This window comes from Lontra canadensis, unplaced genomic scaffold (genome assembly GCF_010015895.1).
Source record: "Lontra canadensis isolate GAN:19392208 unplaced genomic scaffold, GSC_riverotter_1.0 scaffold6, whole genome shotgun sequence".
In the NCBI taxonomy this organism is placed as follows: domain Eukaryota; kingdom Metazoa; phylum Chordata; class Mammalia; order Carnivora; family Mustelidae; genus Lontra; species Lontra canadensis.
Genome location: NW_022631000.1, coordinates 4,490,496 through 4,517,694, shown reverse-complemented (window position 1 = coordinate 4,517,694; position 27,199 = coordinate 4,490,496). Strand labels below are relative to the sequence as shown.

The window sequence follows — 27,199 nt, the reverse complement described above, 5'->3', positions numbered from 1 at the left end:
AGACATAAAAGAAACTGGCATCTGTTTTTTTTTTGTTTTTTTTTTTTTTTTTAAATTTATAGAATGTTTATTATCTAATACTGACTGGAAGGTTTTATCTAAAGATTCTATTCTATGCAAGGAAAGGCTGGGGAGAAAGATTCCTGGTTACCATGAAATCTGTATGCAATTTCTAAAGGATTCTAACATTATCTTTAATACAAAGGATTCTAATAAGTCTTTAATACATATCTAACATATCTTTAATACTTCACTTAAAATATGTCAACAAACTCTTAATTGGCAGCATCTACATGTTTTAATGTTCTGAATACCCACAAAGTCTTATTATAGTTAGACATCACTTATCTTACCTAAAACAAATTGTATTTCTAATTTTTTCTCTATTAGAATTTATTTCCTTAAGATACTTTTTTTAAACAGCTAACATTGGAAAACTTAAGTTTCCCAACAGAAATAAAATCTCTATTTTACTGGGAAATTACTCTATTTTTAATATATGCTTTTACCGCATTTCAAAAGCAAATGTTACTTCAAAGCAATACCTGTGAAAGGAAATTAAAAAACTCTGTTTAGCTTTAAGAGTTATGGCAGAGAGGGCAGGTCACGTTTTATATTTTAACAACACAAACTATTGTATAATAAATACAAAATAAAGAAAAAGACAGTGATCGCTATTATCAAGGGTGAAAACATTGTATAAACTTAAAGAGGCTGCTTTCTGAACCATCACTGATGTAATATGAGGCTTCTTTATCAATTTCATATACAGAAACAATCTCTGTAGTCAAATTTATCATTCATGTTCATGCCCCCACATGAGAAGTAGTAGGTGAATATCTGTAGGAATACAGTTTATTGTCTGCTCCTCCACTCAGAAGTAACCCTGTGTCTGTCCAGTCTACACTCAGAACTTTGTCTTCATGAGCAGCCAGATCATAGAGAGGAGCCTTACAACTTCTTGTATCCCACAGTTTGACAATGTTATCTAAAGAACCTGAAATCAGCTGCTGCTCATGGGTAGGAGACCACTTTAATGATGTGACCCAGCCTGTATGTGAGGTTAGGGACAGCGACACCAAAGAACCATCTTTAGTTCGAGGATCCCACAGTCTGATATGTCTATCTGTGCTTCCAGATGCTAAACGTTTACAAAGTGGAGAATAGGATATAAAATTAAACACTTTATTTCCTGTCAAAGTTGACTTAAGACTGCCAGACTCTACATCCCACACCTTAATTGTGTGGTCCCAAGATGCACTGCAGATTTCTTCAGCATCTGACCACAGAACTGAAGAAATTGCTTCCTTATGGCCAGAGAGGGTCACTATGGGAGTCCTCGTTAGTCCCAACTGCTCTGTTTTCTGTTTCTTTCTTGGTCGATTTGTGGATTCCTCCATTTCATCTTCTTCATCTGTAGGAACTGTAGACCAGATCTTTAGCATCTTATCCCAGGAGCCACTGCAAAATTTGGTTCCCGTGCTATCAACAGCTATAGAATCCACACTTCCGGCATGACCTCTGCAGCAGTGCACGGCTTTCACCTTGTTTCTCTCCACATTCCACTCCCATAAGAGAATCGTCTGATCCATAGAGGCACTCAGTAGTAGGCAAGACAAACTATCTTTTTTCACCCAGGCCACATCTTTTACAACGTCTGTATGTCCCACAATTGTCATTATTGACTTTCCTTCCAAGGACCAGATCCGAGAAGTCTTATCATAAGAACCAGTCAAGATCCATTCCTCTGCCCCTTGGACGGAACTGATCCAGTCATCATGGAACATGCATTGCTCCGGCTGAGGAGCAGTGTACTTCTCCACATATTCCAGTTCCACAACCTCTTCTGAGGAGATGTTTTCCAGTTCCATGTGTTTGAGCAAGGGCATTCGCAGAAACTGACCCTTGATAAGGAAATCGAACTCCACATGTTTGTGGAACTCATTTTTGGCCTCCAGCAATTTATTGATGATGTTACTAAGGTCAGCAATTTCAGAGGCTGCAGGAATTGAGAAGGGAACATCATCTACCGCGTATTTCTTGTTGTCAGTGAAGAAGCGTGTCTGGAGCTGAGCCATGGCGAGGAGTACCCACAAGACTTGTCTACAGAAGCGTAAGTGGTGATAGGCAACAGGCGCTCTGGTCTGTTACAAAAAGAGGCAGCTCAAAATTAGCTTGCACAGGTACGCGAGAAGATGCAGTCTTCTGGCATCTGTTATTTAACTGTTGATTCTTGTGATGTCAGACATGCAGTAAGACATAGGCATTTTAATAAAGAAATGGAGAAAAATGGGAAGCAAGGTCACAGTTTAAAACTATATACTTTCTTAATATAGCATTGTATCTTTCTGGAATCCTATTGATTAAAACATCAATAAAATTGAATTTTGAACCTGGATTAATTGCAGTGATAAAGGGTGTACAGATAAATGAAAATAGTTTATTGTAATAATATAACAAAATATGTTTTGGACCTTGTGTCATCTGTCCCTATTTGCTAAAATTCATCAGTAGTCACCAGTAGTCCTGCTGAGTTCTCATATTCTGATTTCTGTAATAACTAAGCAAGTAAGAAAAGATTAAAATGAAAAAAGAAATATGTAGTTCTAACGACAAAATTGCCTCAGGATTTGTCAAAGTTATGCTTTATCCTAGGCTTTATAATTATTTTTCTTATATGTGCTATGTTCCAGGAATGATCTCTCAACAAGATGTTTTTATCTGATTATTATTAGAAATAAACTTTTTGAATACATAGGATAAACCATGGACACTTACTAATATCACAACTACAATTTCTCCTAAAAGTACTGTACCAACAATAGTAAATTGTAATATGAGCACTTTACCCTTACTAAGAACATGAATGGTGCCTTTCTTTGTTTTTCAAATAAAGACACCAAGATTTAGAGAAGTAGCTTAGCTGAAGTTGCATACTTAGTAAATGATAGAGCTGGCTCTAAACCTAGATGAGTCTGACATCAAAATCTACAGCACCCGGGGCACCTGGGTGGCTCAGTGGGTTAAGCCGCTGCCTTTGGCTCAGGTCATGATCTCAGGGTCCTGGGATCGAGTCCCACATGGGGCTCTCAGCTCAGCAGGGAGCCTGCTTCCCTCTCCCTCTCTCTCTGCCTGCCTCTCTGCCTACTTGTGATCTCTGTCAAATAAATAAATAAAACCTTAAAAAAAAAAATCTACATCACCCCTCACATGCCAGTGTATGTTGTGCATGTATATGTGTACGTTGTGCACCTGTGTGTATGCATGGACATTGTGTATCAGTTGGGAGAAGGTATATAATGTTAAGGTAATCAGATGACAATAGCAACATATCTCTGATCAGTATTTTACTTGCATTTTTGTCGTTATTGAGTAGAAAGAGTTACAGACTATATGTATTTAGATGATCATATGGGAAGACTAATTGATTTTAATAATACTTTATTGTTACTGCCATTTAAAATAATAGTTTTCTACTTGCTAAAATGGCTTGATTTTTTTGTTGTTGTTTTTGCTTAAACTTTTCTTGTGTTTGGTTGAGTTAAAAAATATAGAGGGAAATAGAAGTCTAAAATAACTTAATATAAAATGTTAAGTATATAACTACCATATGTAAAGCATTATGTCTACATTTCTGTAATTTTTGGTCTTCAGGGACTGCATTTTCACCATCTTTGGCAAAGCTATTTGACAAAATAAGAAATAAAATACTAAAGTAACCTCATTTTGAAAAAGTAAAATGGAAATACAACAGATGTCACTTTGTAAATGGAGAATAAAAAGGTCTGTGTTTGTCAGCATAAGAAAAGTTTAAAATAATTTCATCTCATGAAGACTTAGACTTTAAGTGTTTATAGAATTACTGATAGGTGGGAGTAACACAATTAAATTTATTAAAGTTCTATGGGTGTCATTTATAGATTCTGTGAATTATATATTATTTATTTGCAAAGATAATGCATTATGCAATTAGTTATTGTTCTATTTTATATAATTTAAATTCTATATTAAACTACATTTAAGTAAAAATTCAAACAATTTAGCCTGCATCTATCACAACTGAGGATGGTGGGTGTCTAGGGTATAATATAGGAGGCTTGATTTATCTCCAGCTTCTTACTTGATAAAAAAGATTCAGAATTAATTATCAATCCAGCCTAAAGAGAGCTATTTACAATTGTATGTTTTCAGATAAATTCATTCTTTAAAAAATGCACCTTTTACCCATTCCCCACTGTCACCCCAGGTAGTCCATTTCCTGCTACCAGCATTAATGAGACCTTAATTAAAAAGGAAAGAAATATTTGAGTTTCCTAATTCTTAGCTATAAAATTTTTAAAACTGTCAGAATGAGAGAATATACCTGTAGTACACACTTGGATTTGGGAGCGGAAGATGGTTTGTTAGCAGCCATTCTGTCCTCCTAATCTCATTCAGATTTTGTCTTTCTCTTCTGTATAGTATGGCGAGCCTCTTAATTATGTACACTGTTCTGCCCTTAGCAAGATTTGAGCTCTTGATTCAACCAAGGTCAATAGACTCAGAAACCTGAGCATGCCACAAAAGGATATAAACACTCAATTTCATTTCATTCTAGAAGATGCTGTCAGACTTCATGCCTTCTGCTATAAAACTAATGCCATCGCCATACAGAATTTCTTGTCCAATTTCGAGCCCGGATTTCTCACCTTAAAATCCATGTTTCACTCCTCCAAAATCCTTTTTATTTTTTAATTTATTATTATTATTATTTTTAATTTTATTGTGTTATGTTAGTCACCATACAGTACATCATTAGTTTTTGATGTAGTGTTCCATGATTCATTACGTATAACATCCAGTGCTCCATGCAGTCCCTGCCTTCCTTAATACCAAAATCCTTTTTAAATACTTCTTTTGTTTTAGATGTTATAGCCAGTTTCTGTGATTTGCAACTAAAGAATACCAGTGTTACAAGACTCTAATACATGTCTGTATTATTTTAACTTGAAAGTACTGTAGGGTTAGAAAGTAATGTTTTATCCATGGTTTGTCAAAGTATGGCATGTAGTTGTCAAGATCTCCTCCCCAAATACATATGTCTGGGAAAAACACCATATTCAGCCGAAATTTTGTATATAGCATTGTGCCCTCATAAAGAATGTTTTAATTTTTAGCCAAGACCTTTAGCCTCTTGCATTTACCTGAAAAAAAACAACAGTAGAATATAAGAATGAATTTAATCTCACAAATCATCACCAAGATCTAGAAGTTCAGTGAAATTTACAATGCATTAAGTTCCTTAAAACAGGTAACTTGGTCACAAATTGTCCTCTTATGAAAATACAACTTTTTTGTTGTTAATATTGACTTTTTAAAATAGTTTTTTGTCTGAATTATTCAAATGATATTTAATAAATATCAAATACCATCAAAGATTATGCATTGTAATGATGTAATGTTATCTTTTAAATAGATGCAACAACATACGTTCATTTATAATTTGAGAGTATTTGTAGGAGAGATAAGTATACAAGTTTATGCGAACTTTGAACCTTACATAGCCAAAAACACAAGTTGAAATATCTAGAATTCCCTTGAGTTTTTCCCTTTTATATAGTGATCTTAATATTTTGGCTCATTTTGTTATTTCTGATTCATGCTTTTCTATTGACTTCAAACAAAACCATGGTTTTTAACCATAGATTTTTTTCAGATAGTGTCTCCAGAGAGATAAAGCAAACCACACTAATCCATGTAATATGCCATTTAAGGTTTAAGTGACCTTCCTAAATTGTAGACTACCAGCTAACGGAGGTCAATGTAAGAATGGCTGGTATGTCCATAGTCTAACATCTTGCCCAGGTGAAGGTACCTATAAATGCTATTCAGTCATATATATACAAATTGAGTCTTATTTTGAAGTCATTTTTTTTTTGTCCATAAGAAATACAACACTGCATTCAAAACAAATCAAAACAGAACAACAAAAGCACTTGTTAAATTTCTTTTCAGATGGGAATGATGTTTATCTTTTACTTTTTTTTTTTTTACTATGGATCATACAACTTTGAATGTTCCTTCTCTTATAGATGACATCTGAGATTGGTACCCGTTTAATCCATCATAACATTGTGAAGGTTGATTTTAGAGGAAAATTGCTACATAGATTCAGATTATCATTATTCTTTTTTGTTTGATGCTTTATCTACCATCCGGGACTATTATTTTATAATTCTAAAAAAAAAAAAAAATATGAGAGCTTTCACCAGAAGAGGTAGTTTGCCACCCGGTATAAACATAATTTTTAATATTGTTGGTTGTTTTGTTTTTAACTAAACACTTGTACTGAAATGACTCCATATCTGACAATTTTGTATGATGGTGGATGAGCTATGTGGTAATTAGAGACTGTAACTTACCATAAAGTGGGAAGAATTTATGGATAGCAATCCAACACATACTAGAATCAAATGCCTTCTTTTCCCTCAAAATAACTTATTTATTTTTCTAACTAAAAAGAATTTTACTTATATAATTGGGACAAAAAATTCACTATATTTGAGATACTTCCATAGTCAATGGCAGATACACAATATACCACCTATCAAACTTGTTAGAATCAGAAGCAAAGTGATGGGAAGAAAGAGACATATCTATGACATTTACCATTTTCTATCCTGTACTGCAGTAATTTCTACCTCTCTCTCATGACTGTGAGATCTCAAAAGCAGAGATTTGATAAAATACATTTCAATACGTCTCTATTAAATAGCCACTCTAGAGCAAAAATACAAGGATTTTTATTTAAAGAATAAGTCAATGATAACCATAACTTCAATAATGACAAAAATAAAGTGATTAATGATGATTTGGAGCTTATGAAAATTTAGTGTAAGTTACACAATAGCTTTAAATGTATTAGTTCATTTAATCTAAAAATAATCTTATAAAATAGGTTCGATTATTATTCCTCCTGTGCAAACAGACAAACTCTTGCCAAAGTAACACATCCAGTAAGTGGTAGAAAGGGGATTTAAATACAGGCATTCCAATTCCATAGACATACTCTTAACCATTCCTTACTTATATTTTTCTTCTTCAATGGAAATTAAGTTATGGCTGTATTTGATGACTGTATTAGTTTTCTATTGTTGCTGTAACACACGATCACAAATATAGTACCTTAAAGTAACACAAATTCATTATTTTATAGTTCTGGGAGTCAGAAGCCCTAAAATCAAGGTGTTAACCAGGCTGCATTCCTTTGGAAGTCTCTAGGGGAGAATCCATTTCCTTACCTTTTCAGCTTTTAGAGGCTGCTCAAATTCCTGGATTTGTGGACCCCCAGTGAGCAACTGAGTCATTCCAATCTTTCCTTTTTCTTTTTGAGATAATATTGCGTAGGCTTAAGGTTTACAATATGCTGGTTTGCTACATTTTTATATTGCAATAAGATTACCACTATACCATTAGCAGCAGTCCTAATCCTGGGTATATATCTAGAAGAACTGAAATCAAGATCTCCATATCTGCACACCTGTGTTCATTGTAGGATTTTATATATATATATATATATATATATATATATATACACACACACATGTATATATATATATGTATATGTATATATATGTGTATATATATATGTGTATATATATATATATAGTCTGTTTGTATGTGTATATATATTCCCATATACACAGACACACACACACTATGGAATATTATTAGCCATGAGAAATAAGGGAATCCAGCCATTTGCAACATGAAAGGAACTTGAGGGCATTATGCTAAGTGAAATGAGTCAGACATAGAAAAACAAATATTATATGATATCAGTTACATAGGAATCTATAAAAACTGGTCTTAAAAAGTCACAGATCTCCCCCTCTAACCCTGACGTTCCTACTTCTTTCTTTCTTTTTTTTTTTTTTTTTTAATTTATTTATTTGACACAGAGAGAGAGATCACAAGTAGGTAGAGAGGCAGGCAGAGAGAGAGGGAGAAGCAGGCTCCATGCTGAGCAGAGAGCCAATGCAATGCAGGGCTTGATCCCAGGATCCTGAGATCATGACCTGAGCCCAGGGCAGAGGCTTAACCGACTGATCTACACAGGTGCCCCCTACCTCTTTCTTATAGGGACCTTGTGATTATATTGGCCCTACCTAGATAATCAAGCATAATCTTTCCATCTCGAGATTTTAAATTAAACATTCTGCAAAGTCCCCTTTGCAATATAACATTCACAGATTCTAGGAATTAGAGCATAGGCCTCCTATTGTCCTTTGGGAAGGTCATTTTTCAGCCTAACACAATGATTAATAAATGTGTAAAAATTTTAGTAATAGCAGTCAGTCTTACTACATCAAACAAAGCAGAGAAAGGATATGCTTAAGTGATCAGAATTAGACTTTCAGGATTTTATAAAAATATTTAAATTCCAAAGCATTCAGATCTTGTTCTCTCCCTCCTATTTATAAATTAAATGATTTGAACTTAATCAAAAGAGTAATCAGCATTTTTTCAGAGGTTTAAAAACAAGATTGGGACAAAGCCAATTGCAAGTAACTGTAAAAGGTTGTGCTTAACAAACCTTAAAGTCCAATGTCTGATCCTTTTATTGTTTGGATCTTATGTCACTTGTTCTGGCCACTAGTATGACTGCTCAGAATACAGAACCTAGAAAATAGGTGATAAAAAACCTGAATGTCAGATCCTGATGCTGCTTAAGGACTTTTCTTAAGAGCCCAAAGGAAGCCTATGAATGTAATTTTAATATTTGTCACTAATTATCACACACACACGTGTATACACACATATATATGTTTCAATTTCTACACAATGTTTTAATGCACAGTGCTTCTTTCCCACTTCATAATCAGCCTGTGAGTTCAGTTAGGCAACTAGTATGGTCATGGCCAAAAAATTGTTCACCAATATAGAGTCTTGTAAGTAATAATTGATCTTAGACCACAAACCCATTTGATGCTTCCTACTCAATTTTTAACCAAAGATACTGTGTGACCTTCTAAAAAGTAACCTATTTAGTTCCAAATTCTCTAGGTTTACCTTAGTGTTTTGCAAACAATAATAAATTGTGAATGGCTTATACATAAATGCATAATTTGTTTAAAAAATGAAATACATGCATGTTTTGAAAGCTATCACTGCTTAAGCAATCACTAAGTTTAATATAGAGGAAAATCATGCAGTTATCAATCACACACACACACACACACACACACACACACACACACACACACATTTTATGTATTTACTTAAAGTAATGAGGTCCAGAGGCAAAAAACATATTTCTGAATGAAGTACTGACTTCTAGTAGAATTAAAAAAAAAAAAAAATCTAAAATGCATTCTGTCCTCTGCTATTTTCATCCTACCTTGGATTTCTTTCTCCTTTGAGATAGAATACCTTAGTCTCCCAGTAGTTCAGGCTTCCCCCAAAATAACTCATGCCTTTGCCTTAATTCTTTTATAACAATATTATTACTCAGACGATAAATTATCATGTGTTAAGCAGTAGAGCAAGCCCTGGAGATAAAAAGATCAATAAAGCAGTCCTGCCCTTCAAGAATTTATTAGTCACTAGGTACGATCATACATGTACACATGACTGATTAAATAGAAGACAAAACACAAGTGTAATATTGGTGGAAATGTGTAATTCTGTCTTAACCATCACAGCATTTGTTCTCTTGATGCTTTGCCCTGTGGTGCCTATGGGGGAAAAAAGAGAATTGATGAGAGATTTCAGCAAAGGGACTGAAATTATTTTTATCAAAATTATTGATATTGACTTACCCTTAATAGAAGGCTTAGTGGAAAGGATGTATAAAGATGGTTTTGTTTAATCTGAAGAGATAAATCGGGGCACCTGGGTGGCTCAGTGGGTTAAGCCTCTGCCTTCAGCTCAGGTCATGATCTCAGGGTCCTGGGTCGAGCCCCGCCTCAAGCTCCGCATCAGGCTCTCTGCTCAGTGGGGAGCCTGCTTCCCCCTCTCTCTCTGCCTGCCTCTCTGCCTACTTTTGATCATGCTATCAAATTAATAAATAAAATCTTAAAAAGAAATAAATCTTACAAAATGAAATTTCAAGTTTTATAGCAGTCCTGTCTTTTTGGGGAGGAATTATTTCAATACTCGTCACATCATATGATAAAGTTGCATGTTTGTAGAATCACTGAGATCTGTTTATAAATTTTTAGAACATGCTTCTATAGGAAAGCACCTGATTCAATGAGGTTAGAGCAGTGGTGCTAAAACCTCACTGTGCATAAGTATCTGGAATGCTTATCAATAAATATAGACATACTTGTCAGTTAACCATTTTCAAAGGACCTCAGGAATATGGCTTTATGATAAGCACTACAATAATTCCAACATGTGGTTCATTTTGAGGAAAACTGTATTGAATATCCACAAAAAACAAATAAGTAAAAATTCTCATTCTAGTATTACATATATCTCCCAACAGTCTTTAAAACATTCAGCAAATTTCTGTTTAGTCACTCAAACATCTTTTATGTCAGAGCCAAAAATTATATCCTCAGGAACAACCTTATTTTATTTGGCCTAATTTTAAATTTCAAATTTCCTTATTGAAACAAAATGATCCATGACCCTAATGATGGAGTCCTAATTTCCTGGAATTTAGACTTGACAATCACACAAATATATCCAGTTCTACATGGAAGGTCTAGTCAATACCAAAACAAGGACATTTTCCATCAGGAAGTTCACCTCAATTTAGTGCAATTCCTGTCTTTTGATCAATTATTGATGGCCCTGGAAATCTATTTTTTTTTTTTTTTTTAAACTGGCAGAGCCAATTGGATTGAATTCTTCAGGCCACCTTTGGGTTTTTCAGTGAATACATACCACAGTCTCATCCCACATATTATTTTGCCTAGCTTCATTCATTCATTCTTTGTCAATTAATGTTTTTCATCCTTTGTATACATTTAGCACACACCAGCTTTCTATTGATAAGAAACTATATTTTAACCTCAAAGGGAAAAGAAAGAAAAAGAAATCCTTCACAAAAAGGTAGAAATTTCTTCACAATTATTTCCAAAAGGCAAACCAATAAAATGAGTACTTTGTTAGGAGAAACAGTATGCAAACAGAGATGGTTGAATAGCTACTATTTTCCAAAATTATTTCCATTTTACTTTGACTTTCATGTGCATTTTAGGGAACAAAAATTCTCTCTATTTTGTATTAATTGTCACTTACAAAAGAAACTTTTATTGTTAGGATAACATTTTATGATAAAAATTTTGCTCCTATTATTTTGCTAATGAGGCTAATATTTTGTTTGATCTTAAGAAGCAAATAGAAATAATACTAAATGGTATTTCAACAGGTAATCTTCTGAAATAAAAAATGACATAGAGAAAAAAATAGCATACAAAGACAAAATTTGAAGAGAAATGCTACCATTTTAAAAAACTTCTTAGTGCAGCAAAATAATCCAATCTAATTATCCTAAGACTATTAAATTAGAAACAGAAGGCTTGGTTCCTAATATTAAGTTATGAAACCTTCATATGCTTCAGTTTCTCTTCTGAAAATAGACTTCATAAAGTTTGTACTGCCCAAATTATGAAGTTGTAAGGATCACATCAAGTAAGCCTCCATTTCATGAGCTTTATAAAGATAAGTGCCACCTGCAGGGATTTTGAAAGCTTTAACTACCCAGGCCCCTCCCCTGGGAATTCCAATTTAGAGGGTGGTGGGTGTGACTCCCATATTTAAATATTAATGCAAGATCCAGGTGAATTTTTGCCCTTAGGGCAGTTTAGAGAATAGTAACAAGATGTCTGGGATTTTTTTTTTACTGGGAAGTAATAAGCAGCAAGCAGTTAAACGCGGGATTAAAATTTAGCCAGGAAAAAAAAAAAAAAAACAAAAGCAAGAATTCTTTGGCATAGACTTAACAGTTATACTATCAAAATGGTTCCAATCAGGTTTAAAAGAATCATTTCTAAAAGCAGCCAGTCCCTCATCTAGACATTGAGGTCCTTGGTTCCTCATTGCCAGCAAAACTACAACTGAAAGAGAGTGTCATAGCAGGTAGCCTGCAGGCCTCTGCTCTTGGTTTTAGCTGCACTTTTTCTGGATTGGCTAGTTCCTCTGTTGTATTGGCTGCTTAACTTTTTTTTTTTTTTTTTTTTTCCAAATAATATCACCCCTGGGCCAAGGCATGTGTTTTGTAAATCCATAGAGAGATTGTCCAATAGCTTTGAAGTACATTGTGTATGGTTGCTGGTAGTCTAAATCAAGTTACAAAACAAATGAGCAACACAAAGACAGAATGCTTGGATTATTTAAGAGGTTTTTGCTTGCTAAGAGCTAGGCATTTTCCTCCAATTTCAGAATATATTTCAAGGGAGAATTAGTAATTATTATCATCCTGAGCAAATTCAGCCAGAAAGATAACAAATAGGAAAGAATTGAAGAAACAATAGGGAAGGGAATGTAGAACCTTCAAGATAGGTGACGTTCATGCTGGCAGCTGGCAGCTGAATTGTAGACCATCAGAACAGCAAAGAGGCAGGGTAGAGAGAGAAAGGGAAATAGGGAGGGAGAGATTGATTGATTCAGATAAAATTCTTCACAGAAATACAAATATACACATAGCACCAAACAAGGAAACATATGAAGATTGAAATGTATAGAATATGATGGGTATGCTGCAAAGAGAAAATGTGTTTTTGAGAAATTGTAGCAAAAGCTACAGAGCCTTCAAAGAATTATTGAATAAATTAAAACTTTTGAAACTGGGCTGCAATATTTTGTCATAAATACACAAGACATGCATGATCCCTTACTCTAGGATTTCAAAGTTTAGAGATTTTAGAAAATGGATCTAAACCTTTGTAATACAGAGGAAAATAATTGGGGATTACAACAAACAATCAGCAGAGAAGTTATCATGGAACACTCACTGGAAATGCTGAGAGATCCTGAATTGTAGAAAAATGGGAGAAATCATCAGAATGGAAGAGGTGTGGGTCAGAGAAAGCGTTGATAACAAAACCTGGGGTCTTAACACTATGCTAGAAGATTTAGGGCAGGGAGACAGGGTCTGGCATCTGAGAACACTGCCTCTAAGTTGGTAAGCTGGGAGCCCACATAGAGGATACATGGAGAAAAGGGATTTAGGAGCTGTTGTCTAGAGGAAGCTTTATTGGCTTTTCTAGGTTTCTACCACCATAATCTGTGGATCTATGACTGGTTAAGATGCCAAGAACAAACGGAAATGGGATGTTAATGATCTTTAACTTACACTCTAGAGAGATCAGAATCGTTAGAGCTCACCTCGTAATTGAATATGTCAACAATTAGTTGGGAAGTTTAACATCACTGCTTGGTAAATTTGCCCTTAGGTTTACACATAACATGATTAAGCAGTTTCCAAATTATTCCCCTTTGCTTTAATTTGTAAATAAAAGGATAAGTAATATATGAATTAAAGATGCTTCAGTTCCAGCAACCACACAGCTATCTTCCTACTGGGCTAGTGCCCAGGGTGGGACAGCTTGACTCCAACTAATTTTACCTATAATGCTGTAAATAAACCTAAACATATATGATTGTCAACATTTAAAGATGTTAATGGTAAAATTCTGTTTTGAGATGTCCCTGAGTTTGAATTGTATTATTCATGTACAAGTATCTTTTATTTTTTGTGTGTGCGATTCAGTAGCTGAGCACGTTTAATCATGTAGTTTTCCATTTCAAGTTAATATTGGAACTACTGATAAAACCTATGTTTACTTAGAAACCTGTGTGAGACTGAAGAAAGTAACATGCATTGCTATGTTTAAATTCAACAACAATGGGGTGCCTGGGTGGCTCACTCAGTTAAGCCTTAGGCTCAGGGTCCTGGGATCAAGTGCCACAGTTGGGCCCCCTGCTCAGCAGGGAGCCTGTTTCTCCCTCTGCCTCTTCCTTCTCCTACTTGTGCTCTCTCTCTGTCTCTCTCTTTGTCAAATAAATGAATAAAATCTTGAATTCAACAACATAATAAAGATAATTTCCTGCAGTTGAGTTCACATCATGCCCACTACTCTAATTTTTTGTCTCTTTGTTCTTCAAATAATTTGGAGTTGTCATATATTCTCATTGAAACTTTTATCTTTTTCCACATCTATTCACAGAAAACCACTCCAGTTCCTATTTTTTTGTAAATATTGATATGACTCTGCAAAATCTCTCTTCTTCCCAGAGTAATGCCACTTTACTATCTTTTTGTTTGACTATACTGCAATGCATTTCCACAAGTATTTTGTTATTTCTCTCTCCTGTATTATTAATAAATATTTTCACCAGAGATTTTGTCTTTCTGCTAACAAACATTCTAAAGTTTTTCACATACAACTTTAGTTTTGTTTTCCTATCTAATTATAGGGAGGCCATTCTCAATGGACATCTCACTCACATTTCCTCATGTCTTGCAAGCCAAGGCATTGATTGACTTTGTTCTGGCCTATATTTTCAAGGATGTTTGTATAGCAAATAGCTTTTTGGAAGAAAGAGATAGTGTCTCCCTCTGGAGAAAAGAGAAATGTTCTTTACTATGCAGTGTAATAATGGTAATGTCTCTTTCATGACAAAGGTCAAACAAGCTTATGGACTATTATAAATAGGTTCCCTAAACTCTGGGTTCTTTTCCTATATTTTAAACCTACTCCATGTGTGGGCATCTCACCTGGCACCTCACCTGGCTGTCTGTGGGGACTGTAGCTCAGGACTCTCACACATGATACTCTGCTGATATCGCTACTGCTGTGAGTAATATTTTTGTCTCTGACCCAGGAGTCTATGCCTTCTGCCAGCATCTATGAAACTGTGAAAAGTTGACATTATTTGCTTGCAGATAGAGTAAATTTTCAAGCCTTTCACGGTTCTTAACAAAAATATGCCTTTAAGGTACTATCTCAAACCATTCTTTTTTTGACCACTCCGGTCACCAAAGAATAACCCATGTGCACTGCTTCCATTTCCTCCTGAACCACTCATTCTTTACACAATGAAATCTAAATTCTTCTCTCATACCATTACTGAAATTTCTTTCTTCAATCACACAAAATTATCTTTTATTATTGAATTTCCTTTATTATTACTGAATACCATCTAATTTCCTTTTATTTTTTCTAAGGCATTTGTTATCTTAATCACAACCTCTCTCTCCCCCCAAGAAGCTCTTCAATTTTGATTCCCTTTAGACATCTATCAGTTCCTTCTTAGTCACTATCAGAGACTCTCCTTCAATAACATCTCATGAGAGGCTATACTTCATCTGTTGCAGAACGAGACCACAAAGATGCTTTTTTTTTTTTTAAGATTTTATTTATTTATTTGACAGACAGAGATCACAAGTAGGCAGAGAGGCAGGCAGAGAGAGAGAGGAAAGCAGGCTCCCCATTGAGCAGAGAGCCCGATGTGGGACTCGATCCTAGGATCCTGAGATCATGACCTGAGCCGAAGGCAGAGGCTTTAACCCACTGAGCCACGCAGGCGCCCCCACAAAGCTGTTTTTGATCAGTTCTTTTCTGATAACTCATTAGTAGCTTAAACGGTTTTGTCTAAAAACCATGCCACTAAATTTTCCTTTCTTAAAGTCTCACTCTACATCTCTACACTCCTAATCACTTCTATCTGAACATCCCTGTCTCTAACCCCTCAAACTCAGCATATACAAGTCAAACATCTTTCAGCTTAAAACCAAACTTACATCTTCTGCAAAGGATGTTATTATTCACCTGGGTTCCCTAATTTAAAAACAAAACAAAACAAAACAAAAACCCAAAAACTTTTTTTTAAAGAAAAATCTTTTATTCCTCTCCATATATATACTTGTTGTGCTGCTGATAACACTTTTTAGTTGTTTTTTTTTAAAGATTTTATTTATTTATTTGACAGAGAGAGAGATCACAAGTAGGCAGAGAGGCAGGCAGAGAGAGAAGGGGAAGCAGGCTCCCCGCTGAGCAGAGAGCTCGATGCGGGGCTCGATCCCAGGACCCCGATATCATGGCCTGAGCTGAAGGCAGAGGCTTTAACCCATTGAGCCACCCAGGCGCCCCCCACTTTTTAGTTTTAATTGTCGGTTTTATTTTTCCAGTTTTATTGATAAATAATTGATATGCATCATACATCTCTCTATATTTTTTAAGTCTATAGTATGAAGATTTGATTTACAGATATTATGAAATCATGGCCACAGCAGGTTCAGCTAACCACTCTCTTCTTGTATAGTTACAGTAAAAAGAAAAGAAAGAAGTAGTTTGCAGTTTGAAATTGAGTTTTATAAACAATCCTTAGAGTTTCTTCTGCATAAAAGGAAGTGGCTTTCTTAAAGTATCCATGAAACTTTATGTAAATTTTGTAATTTTTTAGATGAATTATGGAACTATAATATGACAGATGCTTTTAAAATCTCACTTAGACCATTGTCTGTCATCCCCTGGATTCAACTTTTACCACTTCTATAATCAAATCAGACAGGTAGAACTATTTCATATTTCAGAGATCTTCAGCAGACATTCTGCATTCTACTGGGATAGTCCAGTCTGATGCCTGTAGCCCTTACACTCTTCTGACAGAACTGTTTTTTTCTGTTTTTGCCACAATGGAATTAGAGAACAGTATACCAACATAACACTGTCACGAACTTCCATAAGCCAAATAGTTAAATTTAGACCTTCATTTGTCCAGCTAAAACTAAATAGCACCTTATTTTTGGCTTCTTCAAACTAGATCTTTTTATAGTCTTCTTGAGTTTACTCATTTTATAATTGCCATATGCTACTTCATTTTGAGCTCCACATACCTGAAACACAAATCACCACCTCTTCTTCCAAATTAGCTCCTCCTTCTGAATTCTTAATTAGATTTTATTGTACAATCATCCTTTATATACATAGGGTCAACCTTTTAGGAATATGGACACTGTATTCCTCCTAGTCCCATCCAATAGTCCGATCAGTATCTCTTTTATTGATCAAAGTTTTAAATGTGCCTTTATTTAGCGTCCTCTATTTTATTCTCTCAGGCTATATTTTAGGATCATGTTGCTTTGGGTGGGTGGCGAGGAAAATATTACCATAGTCTCTTAACTAATATGCATTTTTTGTCTTTTTTTCCCCTTTATTGTTCATTAACCTCCATAAGATTGGCTTTAATAGAGTATAGCTATGAACATATGTAGGGGATCCCTATAAAGTTTATCCTTGGTCCCTTTTGAACATATTGCTTATGTTTGAGGATTTTTCTAGCTCTCAGTAGCAGTTTCCTTAAGCCTGAAAATTGCTTTTCCATTATCTTCTGCAGCTAGAGCACAGGCCTGTGACTCAGAATCCACCAATTACAGTTACTGGTATGAAATTTTGATTTGTAAGTAAGAGAAGTAGGGCTCAGATACCAGGCATATTTCTGTTAAGAGGGTACTGGAGACATTTGGGCTTGGAGGCATCAGTGACTACGCGGGAGCTTTCCTGAGATAGAACTGGCACATAGGTATGAAAAGCAATGGTAGCAATTAGGTTGACATCTTGGTCTAAAAAATGTAACCATGCTACAACTTTACTCCTAGTAGTTTCCCCACAGACCTATTCTGCAGCAAGATTCTGGTTTGATCCTAGAGGCCAACTCAGAGGTTCATCATTTAGCCCCTAAAACAATTTTCTGAGCTACACAATATATTTTTATAATCACCTTCTCAGGAAAACAAAGCAGAAATCTCTTGCAGTCTGTAACTAAGAATTCAGATGAATATATGTATAATTCCTTGCTTTAAAATCTTTTACATCTCTATATATTTCTCAACAAAGTTCAAACTGCTAATATTTCCCAGTTTGGGCCTCAAAATCTCATTTAGGTAATTGATCTTTCTGTTCCTCGGTAGTGATCACACACGCCAGCCAAAATGTTCTTTTCACAGTTCCTTGAAATGACTCTCACCTATTTTTGAATATTTTTCTGTTTGTTTGCCATTCTTCCTGCATTTTCTCAAAAATCCTGACTTGTCTCTTTCAAAGACCAAGTGAAGTCTCGCCTTTTCTGAGAAGGTGTCTCTGATAAATGCAAACTAAAGTCTTATTTAGCAGGTTCTTGTTAGTGCTTACTTCTTATGGTATATTTTTGTATCATTGCTCCAACTAACACATAAAAAAGTACTGAGAGATTATTTTTTCTATTCATTCTATTCATTCTGGTAGACTACTCTTCCCCTCCTACCAACAGAACACAGCCATGTGTTCTGTAAATATTCCCCACAAGATAAACTGGGGAATGCCTCACCCCTAGTTGAGGTCCAGTTGCAGAATATATTTGCACTACACACATTTGCTCAGCCCTCTGAAAAGGAGTTATTCAAACAGTGCTTAAATTATTACTTAGGTAAGATGCTACTCATTAACGCTAATTTATGGCCAGAAAATGGTCAGAATAACATAGAATTTGACTTATCATTACTCTGAATTCCTGACCAGTCAATTTACGTTTGTTATGATTCGGCAATATTATCATCTCAACCAATCTCAGTGACCTAACATAGCAAATGTTTATTTCTCAATCATATATTATTCATTGCAGGTAGCCAGAATTTTCCTCGCTGTAGTAAACAGATCTATAACTCCTTTTTTTGTGTGTGATTTTTTTTTTTTTTTAACATTTGGTCATGAAGGCAGGGAAATACAGAAATGGAAGAGACATAGCAAGACTAAACTGTTTTGGGCCAAAAGTGGCATATATCACTTATATGCACAGTCCCTTGGTCATGGCCAATCAGATGGTTCTAACATCATAAGAGGTAAGAAATGTTCAGCAACACATGGATGGGAACTATTTCTTTATGCCATATAATCTTAATTTAATCTGATGAATTTTAAACCTATCTATAATTTGAGTAATACTGCAAACCAACTTCCCATTAATTCCAAGAAAGATTAGTCTCCTTCCCTTTTCTAGCTCCTTACTTCTCCCATAAAAACATGTTTCTTTTTACTTTATTTCATATTTTACTCTTGCTTGCTATGAATCATCTGCCTTCCACTCATGGTTTATTTCAATCTGAAATGTACTTAACCTCCAAGTCAATTTTCTTACATGTGGGAAGCACCCCCGATATTTTGAAACTCTTTAGTGTTCCTTTTCCAAATTTCTGTAGCACTTAAGTCACAAAGTTTAAAACTAAATTATCTTCCCATTACATATAAATACTATGTATAGGACATTCTGTTAGTCCTAAAATATAAAAATATGGTTATAAGCAATATTATGTAGATGGTCAAATCAATAGAGAAATGGGCAAAAGAGTCAGACATAAGGAAATCAAATTATCAATTTTATTAGTTGTAAAGCTGCTACTGGAAGCTTGCTGACACAAGTAGGCTAACACTCCCTTCTGCAGTCTGACACTTCCCGCCTCCTTTACCCAATATTCCTACTCAGGAGCAGACAGAGCTCAAGAAATATAGATCTTTATTCCATTCACAGGCAGACTTTCATTCAGGGCAAAGGAGAAGAAGGAAACTATCTTGAGAGCAGCCTTCTCCAAGAAAGAGAAAACTATAAAGGGGTTGAGCCACACAGGTTCATTTCTTTTCTATACATACACCAATTAAACAGATAAATCACTTTTGCTCTCATGGTGAGGATTCAGTAAAAGGCTTTGGAAAAAAAGAACTGAATAGCACCTTCAAAACCTTTTACTCCAAGGGAGAAGAAATTTCCTCCCCTTCAGAGAAACATGAGGGTGAAGCGTGAACATTTCTTCTGTCAAGAGAAAGCATCATGTGAGGGCAGAACTGGAGTTGCTCTATGAAGAAAATTTGGAGGAGTATACATTGCCCAACCATTGCTGTAGAAATGGGAAATAAAATCCGTGCTTAAGCAGCAAAATTTTGTTGGTATATTTTCTCTGGGTTGGTAGATTCTTGTCTTATTCCATAGATATATATACATATATATATATATGTATATATATCTCAACAAAAATTATATGCTGCATGTATTGGACACTCAGTAAATAGATTTTGAATGAAAGGGAGTAGCAGGCAACTTGTGAGGGTTTTCAATTTGGGACTTAAGAATTAGAATTTTATAGAGATGTGTGCAAATTTTCAAGCAGGATCTGACATGAACACAATGACATTTAAAGAAGATTAATCAGGCAATGTTTTATACAATGAATTGCATTACCAAGAGTCTTGAGGGAAGGAGTTCAATTAGCAGATAATTGCAATAGCCTTAGGATGATCAGATGGTAACTTTGATTAAGAAGAGGGTGGCTCTGGGAGAGAGTAAAGGACAGTTACGTAAAACCCCACAGAAGAAAACTGGCAAGACTTGATAAATGACTAGAAAAGAGAGTGTGGGGGGGAAATAAGACAAAAAAAGACAAGTCGACTGATTCCTCATTAACTGAGCACTTATCCCGACATAGGACCTTTGGAGGAGTAAATACAAATATGTGACATAAGTATTGTTCTTTTAGTGAAATTATGGTATTCATAGGGGAAAAAATCATGGAAAACAAAGATGTAAGACATAGATTCTAGGGGTAACAAGTGCAGAGATAGTAGCTAGAAATGTGAAAACAAGTGCAGGCCAAACACATTTTGCAACTGAGAGATCAAGAAAGGAAAATGAATCATTAGAGCTACTTCATTTACAAGGGGGATGGTCTCAGATTTTTGTGTTGCTTTGAGTCTTATGATCTTTTCTGAAAACATATTTCAACAAATATGTGTCAATTTTATTTTTGAAATTTATTTCAATCACTCAAACTCTTGTGCAAATGTGACTATAAAGTAATGATATTAATAAATACATGACCCTTTCATAACATAACTATCATATTTATATTTTTAAGTCCAAGATAACAACTTAGCAATTATGAATATGTGTATAGAATATAAAATTTGCAAAAATGTAAAGAAAAATATTTCAATAAAGGGGTGTTAAACTCAAGCTAGATAAAATACAGAGAGATGAAATACTCTGGCAGTAACAGGGAGATAACATTTTAAAAAAAACTGGAAACAAATGGAATGCTTAATCAAATTCACTTTCATGTTAAAAATTCATAAAGGAATATAAAGAAGTACTTTACCCTCATTATTTAATGGTATATATAATGATACATAAAGGTATATTTTCTGATGCAATCTGATAACACTCAATGTGTCTAAAACTGGAAACTTCATAAACACACGATCATGTTTTGTTTTTTGTTTTCAGTTTAGAAAAGGACTTGAATGCAATCTGAGTATTTTTTTTTTATTTAAAAACTAAATGAAGGGGTTATTACAGCCCAGTCTGCACCTTAAAAAGTATACACTTTGGCCCTTAGGTTCTTTCTTAGAATTCTGTAAAGATGGTTTTCTTTTTGTTGGTTGGTTTGTTTCAACTTTTACTTTAACTCTAGCTAGTTAACACATAGTGTAATACTGGCTCCAGGAGTAGAATTTATAGTGATTCATCACTTACATATAACTCATATAACACTGCTCAACACAGCAAGTGCCCTCCTTAATGCCCATCACCCCTCTAGTCCATTCCCCACCCACCTCCCTTCAGCAACCCTCAGTTTGTTCTCTGTAATTAAGAGCTTCTTAATGTGGTTTTAATTTGAATCTCCCTGATGGCTAGTGATGATGAACATTTTATCATGTGTTTGATAGCCATTTGTAAAATTAGCAAGACAGGAAACAACGTGTGTTGGAGAGGATGCGGAGAAAGGGGGAACCCTCTTACACTGTTGGTGGGAATGCAAGTTGGTGCAGCCACTTTGGAGAACAGTGTGGAGATTCCTTAAGAAATTAAAAACAGAGCTTCCCTATGACCCTGCAATTGCACTACTGGGTATTTACTCCAAAGATACAGATGTGGTGAAAAGAAGGGACATCTGTACCCCAATGTTTATAGCAGCAATGGCCACGGTCGCAAAACTGTGGAAAGAACCAAGATGCCCTTCAATGGACAGATGGATAAGGAAGATGTGGTCCATATACACTACGGAGTATTATGCCTCCATCAGAAAGGATGAATACCCAACTTTTGAGACAACATGGACGGGACTGGAAGAGATTATGCTGAGTGAAATAAGTCAAACAGAGAGAGTCAATTATCATATGGTTTCACTTATTTGTGGAACATAACAAATAACATGGAGGACATAGGGAGATGGAGAGGAGAAGGGAGTTGAGGGAAATTGGAAGAGGAGATGAGCCATGAGAGACTATGGACTCTGAAAAACAATCTGAGGGTTTTGAAGGGGCAGGGGTGGGAGGTTGGGGGAACCAGGTGGTGGGTATTGGGGAGGCCACGTATTGCATGGAGCACTGGGTGTGGTGCAAAAAACAATGAATTCTGTTATGCTAAAAAGGAATTTAAAAAAAAAAAAAGTGTCTTATGGTTTGTTTCCCTCCCTATTCCCTGCACCCATGTTCATTTGCTTTGTTTAGAATTCTATAAAGATGGCTTTCTAAGTGAAAAACTGAACTGGCAGAGCTTTAAGTATTTTATGCCATTAAGTCTCATTGGTAGAAAGCAACTTCATGAGTTAATACTTTTTAAAAATAATCACGAATTGTATTTAATGGGAGAATGACCTAGGCCTTTAGTTACATCTTGTTTTATAATTAGGTATTGATGAAAATACAATAAATAATGCTAGGCATTAATCACTTATCTACACAGTCTAGCCATTCCTTTCTTCTGTTAACCAACAGAATCTTGGAATCTTTAGAAATATGAATAGATGTTCTTCCATTTTTTATTACTAAAATTATTATCCACATTAAAAATTGTCCTAGAAATCAATGGACACTTAGCCACGTCATGGGAAGATATATGTAAAAAATTAATAATAATAATGATGGCATTCAAACTGACAGCTTTTTAAATTAAAAAAAAAAACTCATAGAGACAGTATAGGAAAACTGTTGAATCATTAATTAGTAATTGATTTGGGGACACTTTTAAAGTTTTTCTTTTGATTAGGCAGATTAAATTGTCCAAAGAGCCTGCATTTATTTTAGGTCTCTAACAGAAGTCATTACATGTATTAAACAAGATAGCACTGGAAGTGATTATTCTACTCAGTAGAGTGAATTTTTTGTTAGGACCATCTCAGTCTTTCTGCAAGTGACAGGAGAGGGTGCTTTCCCATGAGGCTGACTGCAATTTCCTATATGCTGTGATATTTGACAGCATACATGGCCAAGCAGGAAAGGAGATACTGAGCAGGTTTAAAAGCATGCTGTTCTAAATATATATGCCCTTGGCTTCTTGCACACACCACACATACATGTATATAGGCCAAGGGCATTTTGACGACTGCTTTCCAAAGCTGGAGAGCAAGAATATTTACTTCAGGCAGTAGCCAATAGATCCCAACTCTAACTGGATTTCAGCCTATTTTCAGTGAAGAATTGGGTTTGGGGACAGAGTGGATTGTAGGATATGTTTCTCCCTTCTGTGATCCAAAGGATACACATGCACACTATTTCCATGTCTAAAGTTTGGGAAATAGGATAAATTTTGTAATTTTAAAATTAAGCTGAGTTAAATGCAGTTGTTTTAAATTTAAATAGGTACATGACTAGGTTTCTAATTATTTTTACTAAGCAGTAGTATTTTTTCATTATTGTTCTTTTAATTATTTTATGTTTCCTTATATAAAAAAATATAAAACATCGATTAAAAAAACAACAACATGGGGTACCCAGGTGGGTCAGTCAGTTAAGCATCTGGCTTTGGCTCAGGTCATGATGTCCTGGGATCAAGCACCTCATTGGGCTCCCTGCTCAGTGGGAGCCTGCTTCTCCCTCTCCCCACCTCCCACTCATGCTGTCTCTTGCTATCTCTCTCTCTCTCAAGTAAATAAATAAAATCTTAAAAAAAAATACATGGACTAAAAACAAAACCTTGAACAGAACTGTATCAATTATAATCACTGCTTTTGCATTGGTTTCCAAATTTTTTCAGTATACCCCATGGCTGATCCTAGAATTGTGAAAGGTATTCCTTCTTGAGATGGTCTCTACCACTGAGCAGAGTAGAAGTGGGACTTTAAACCTCTACTATTCACAAGTCTTCCCTTTACCTTGTGTCTTTTCAAAAATTAGATTATTAATTTTACTCCATGATATTACTAAATTTCAAGAAACCCAACTAGGAAACATCAGCATTATCTTTAACTTCTCCCATTCTTGTGTCCCCAGATCATTTTCTCCATCCCATAATCTACCAGTGCAGTTATCATGTATCTTTCAAATAATTTGTTATTCTTGCCTCTCATTGCTAATGTTACCACACTCCATTGGACTGACATTACTTCTCACTTGGATGACTGTCATCAATTCTTAACCAGTTACTCAACCATGATCTTTCCTACACTTAGTTGCCAGAGCTCTCTCTCTCTAAATATCTCTCCAGAGCTCTGCCAGAGCTGGCTCTCTCTCTCTCAAATCTACTTTGATGCTAGGTTACATTATTCCTTGCTCAAAAACTTTTCCTATTGCCTAGCAAATTAAAAATGCTCACAAAATGAATAAAAATTTTCCCTCTCTTCATGAAACTAAGATGAGAGAGTTTTATAAAAATTAGAGTCGTAATAAACATATTTGAAATGTGCTATTATTTTTGCCAGGTAAGTTAAGGGGCCCTATTTAATAAACAAGGTGATATTTGATCTTAGCCTTAAAGCATGAATAGGAGTTGATAGGTGAAATTGGAAAATAAGGAGAGAAGGAGAATATTCCATATGGAGAAATACTACAAGCAAAGGCTAAATTATTTCAAGTTTATTTAAAATTATTTCATAGTAGGTATTTAGAGAACAGTATTTATAGTGGTGTTCATAGAGGTTTTTCAAAATATGTTTGAGGGACTATCAGTTCTGCAAGAGACCCCATGAGAGAAAATGAGAGGCTGATGAGATCCATGGCTAATTTAGTCTGAAATTCAGCACCTTATGTTTGTCTGTCTGTTTCTTTTTTGAAACTAATAGTGAGTTAACATATGAAAAGCTCTGGGTGAGTCTTTTATTTTTCTTAAAATTTATCCAGAATTTTGCAAATATTTTACCATGGACTCATGCCTCCCCTTTTAAAACAAGACCACTTTTAATATTGCTTTCAATTAATATTATGTTAAAACTGCTTTAAGAAATTAGACTGGACAGACAAATAATTACTGAGGTTCTTGCACTAAGAAACATATCTTAATATCATAAAAATGATTCTAAAAAACAAAGACACATTTTACAACCTAAAACACTTCATACGAATGTATATATAATGTAGCCTGATGTAGACTGTTCTATATTAAGGACATAGAATTTTCTATTGAATCTTACTTTAACTTTTGTAGAAAAAAAATTTGCAACATGAATTACAAACTAAGACATTTTCTTTTCCATCATTGAAAGAGATGGAGTTGTAGAAAGGCATAGTCGAAGGTGGAAGATACTGCTCACTGCAATTTACATTGACTGACATTAATACATTACCTCTGTTGGTAAATTTTAAGTAAAAAAGAGAATTATCACTATTGAAGGGAGCAGAAAGTAGTTCATGACTATATTGTTTCAATCGCACAACTGGGTATCATTTTGTACAAAGAAGTCAGAATTAAGTAATGCTGTATCATCCTGCATTCACATTGGTTAAGGACCTACTTGAAAATTATCCCCTTCCACCACTTAGTTACTATGAAATAAATTTTTATATCATCCTAAATTCCTTTCCATTTCCAGACACAGATAACACTTGGGAAAATTTATACATGTAGATATAATCTATGCTCTATTATAACTTATCTAACATCATTAATAGTTCTTTAGCAGGGAAACATGGGTAATCATAACTACCCCTGTGAAGTTTAGTGTAGAGGAAGTTAAATAAGATATGGAAGGCACTTGACATGGCTGCTGTAAAATAATCACTCAATATGTATAAATTATGGGGGGATCTATGTGGCTTAATCAGTTAAGCATCTGAGTCTTGATTTCCACTCAGGTCATGACCTCAGGGTTGTGAGACTGAGCCCTGCATTGGGCTCTGCAGCTTAGTAGGAAGGCTGCTTGAAGATTCTCTCCCTCTGCCCCTCACCCAACTCATATGCATGTGTGCTCTCTCTCTCTAAAATAAATAAATCATACACACACACACATATAAAATCATATATGTATATATATATAAATTATGCTGCTGATCACAATCATGATATTGATGACATTACTAAAGTACTATCAAGTGAACAGCATTTATAAATACTTATATTCCTGTTTGTTTGTAAATAAATAAAGTGGGTAAGTAAAGTTCTCACAGGAAAGGCACTTGGTCTAGTTATTGCACTTAATTTTAATCTGTACAATTATATACATCAATTACATGAGGAAGCTTTTTAAACATAATTCTCTTAGTTATAAATGTTACTTATTTAGCAGTATTATTTGGTGTCATTTAATTTGTCTGGATTATAGCTCCTTAGTATATCTTGAGTCAAAATCCTTGCACTTAGGTATATTTTTCCTGGATTTTGTTAGACATATATCATCCAGAAAATGTAGAGGAAAGCACAAAACAAAAACAAAGACAAGATGAAGAAGATGAGAAGTTGGCAAGGCCAAAATAATACCTCTACTTTCATGAGCTACAGAGGTTTATTTTATTTTCTTCTCTCAATTCAGATCTTTGTAGTCCTTGGTGATTTACAAAGATTTAAGTCAGGGAAGGAGAAGAAAAACCCCTTAGCTTTGAGGTATATTTCCTGACTGCCAATAACCTTCTTACAATGTTCTTTTTGCAGGACACACCCAATTATTTGGCAAAGCCTCCATTATCTGTTTATTTTAAAATGCTGACATTTTAAGTCATTCCTATAGTATGTACAGAAAGCCTATAGAAATGATGATGGAGGTAGGCACAGTACTGCTCCAAACAGGAGGAATACATCTTTCCTGGCAAAGGAAGAAAATCTGCATGAAATAAATACAGACTTTAATGAATATGAAATATGTAAGCAATGTTCTTGCTTAATTCAGAGAAGATAAACTTGAACTCAGTGTTTATTCTCTGGATAATTAGAGAATATACATATTGGGCTCAGGGTCATAGCTGTCCTTTTATATTACATGTTTCCTCGCTTTCATGTTCTTTTGATTCTTTGGTTCTGTTCCTAAGTC

General features: G+C 34.9%; 1 protein-coding gene across 1 annotated transcript; it reads right to left on the bottom strand.

Annotated features, from left to right (window-relative positions):
- Positions 1 to 279: 279 nt before the first annotated feature.
- LOC116864514 (ribosome biogenesis protein WDR12-like) lies at positions 280 to 2,203 on the bottom strand. The gene has a single exon (XM_032852092.1). It carries the CDS (start codon positions 2,076 to 2,078, stop codon positions 807 to 809), a length of 1,272 nt encoding a protein of 423 aa, XP_032707983.1. The 5' UTR covers positions 2,079 to 2,203; the 3' UTR covers positions 280 to 806.
- Between the last annotated feature and the right edge of the window lie 24,996 nt (positions 2,204 to 27,199).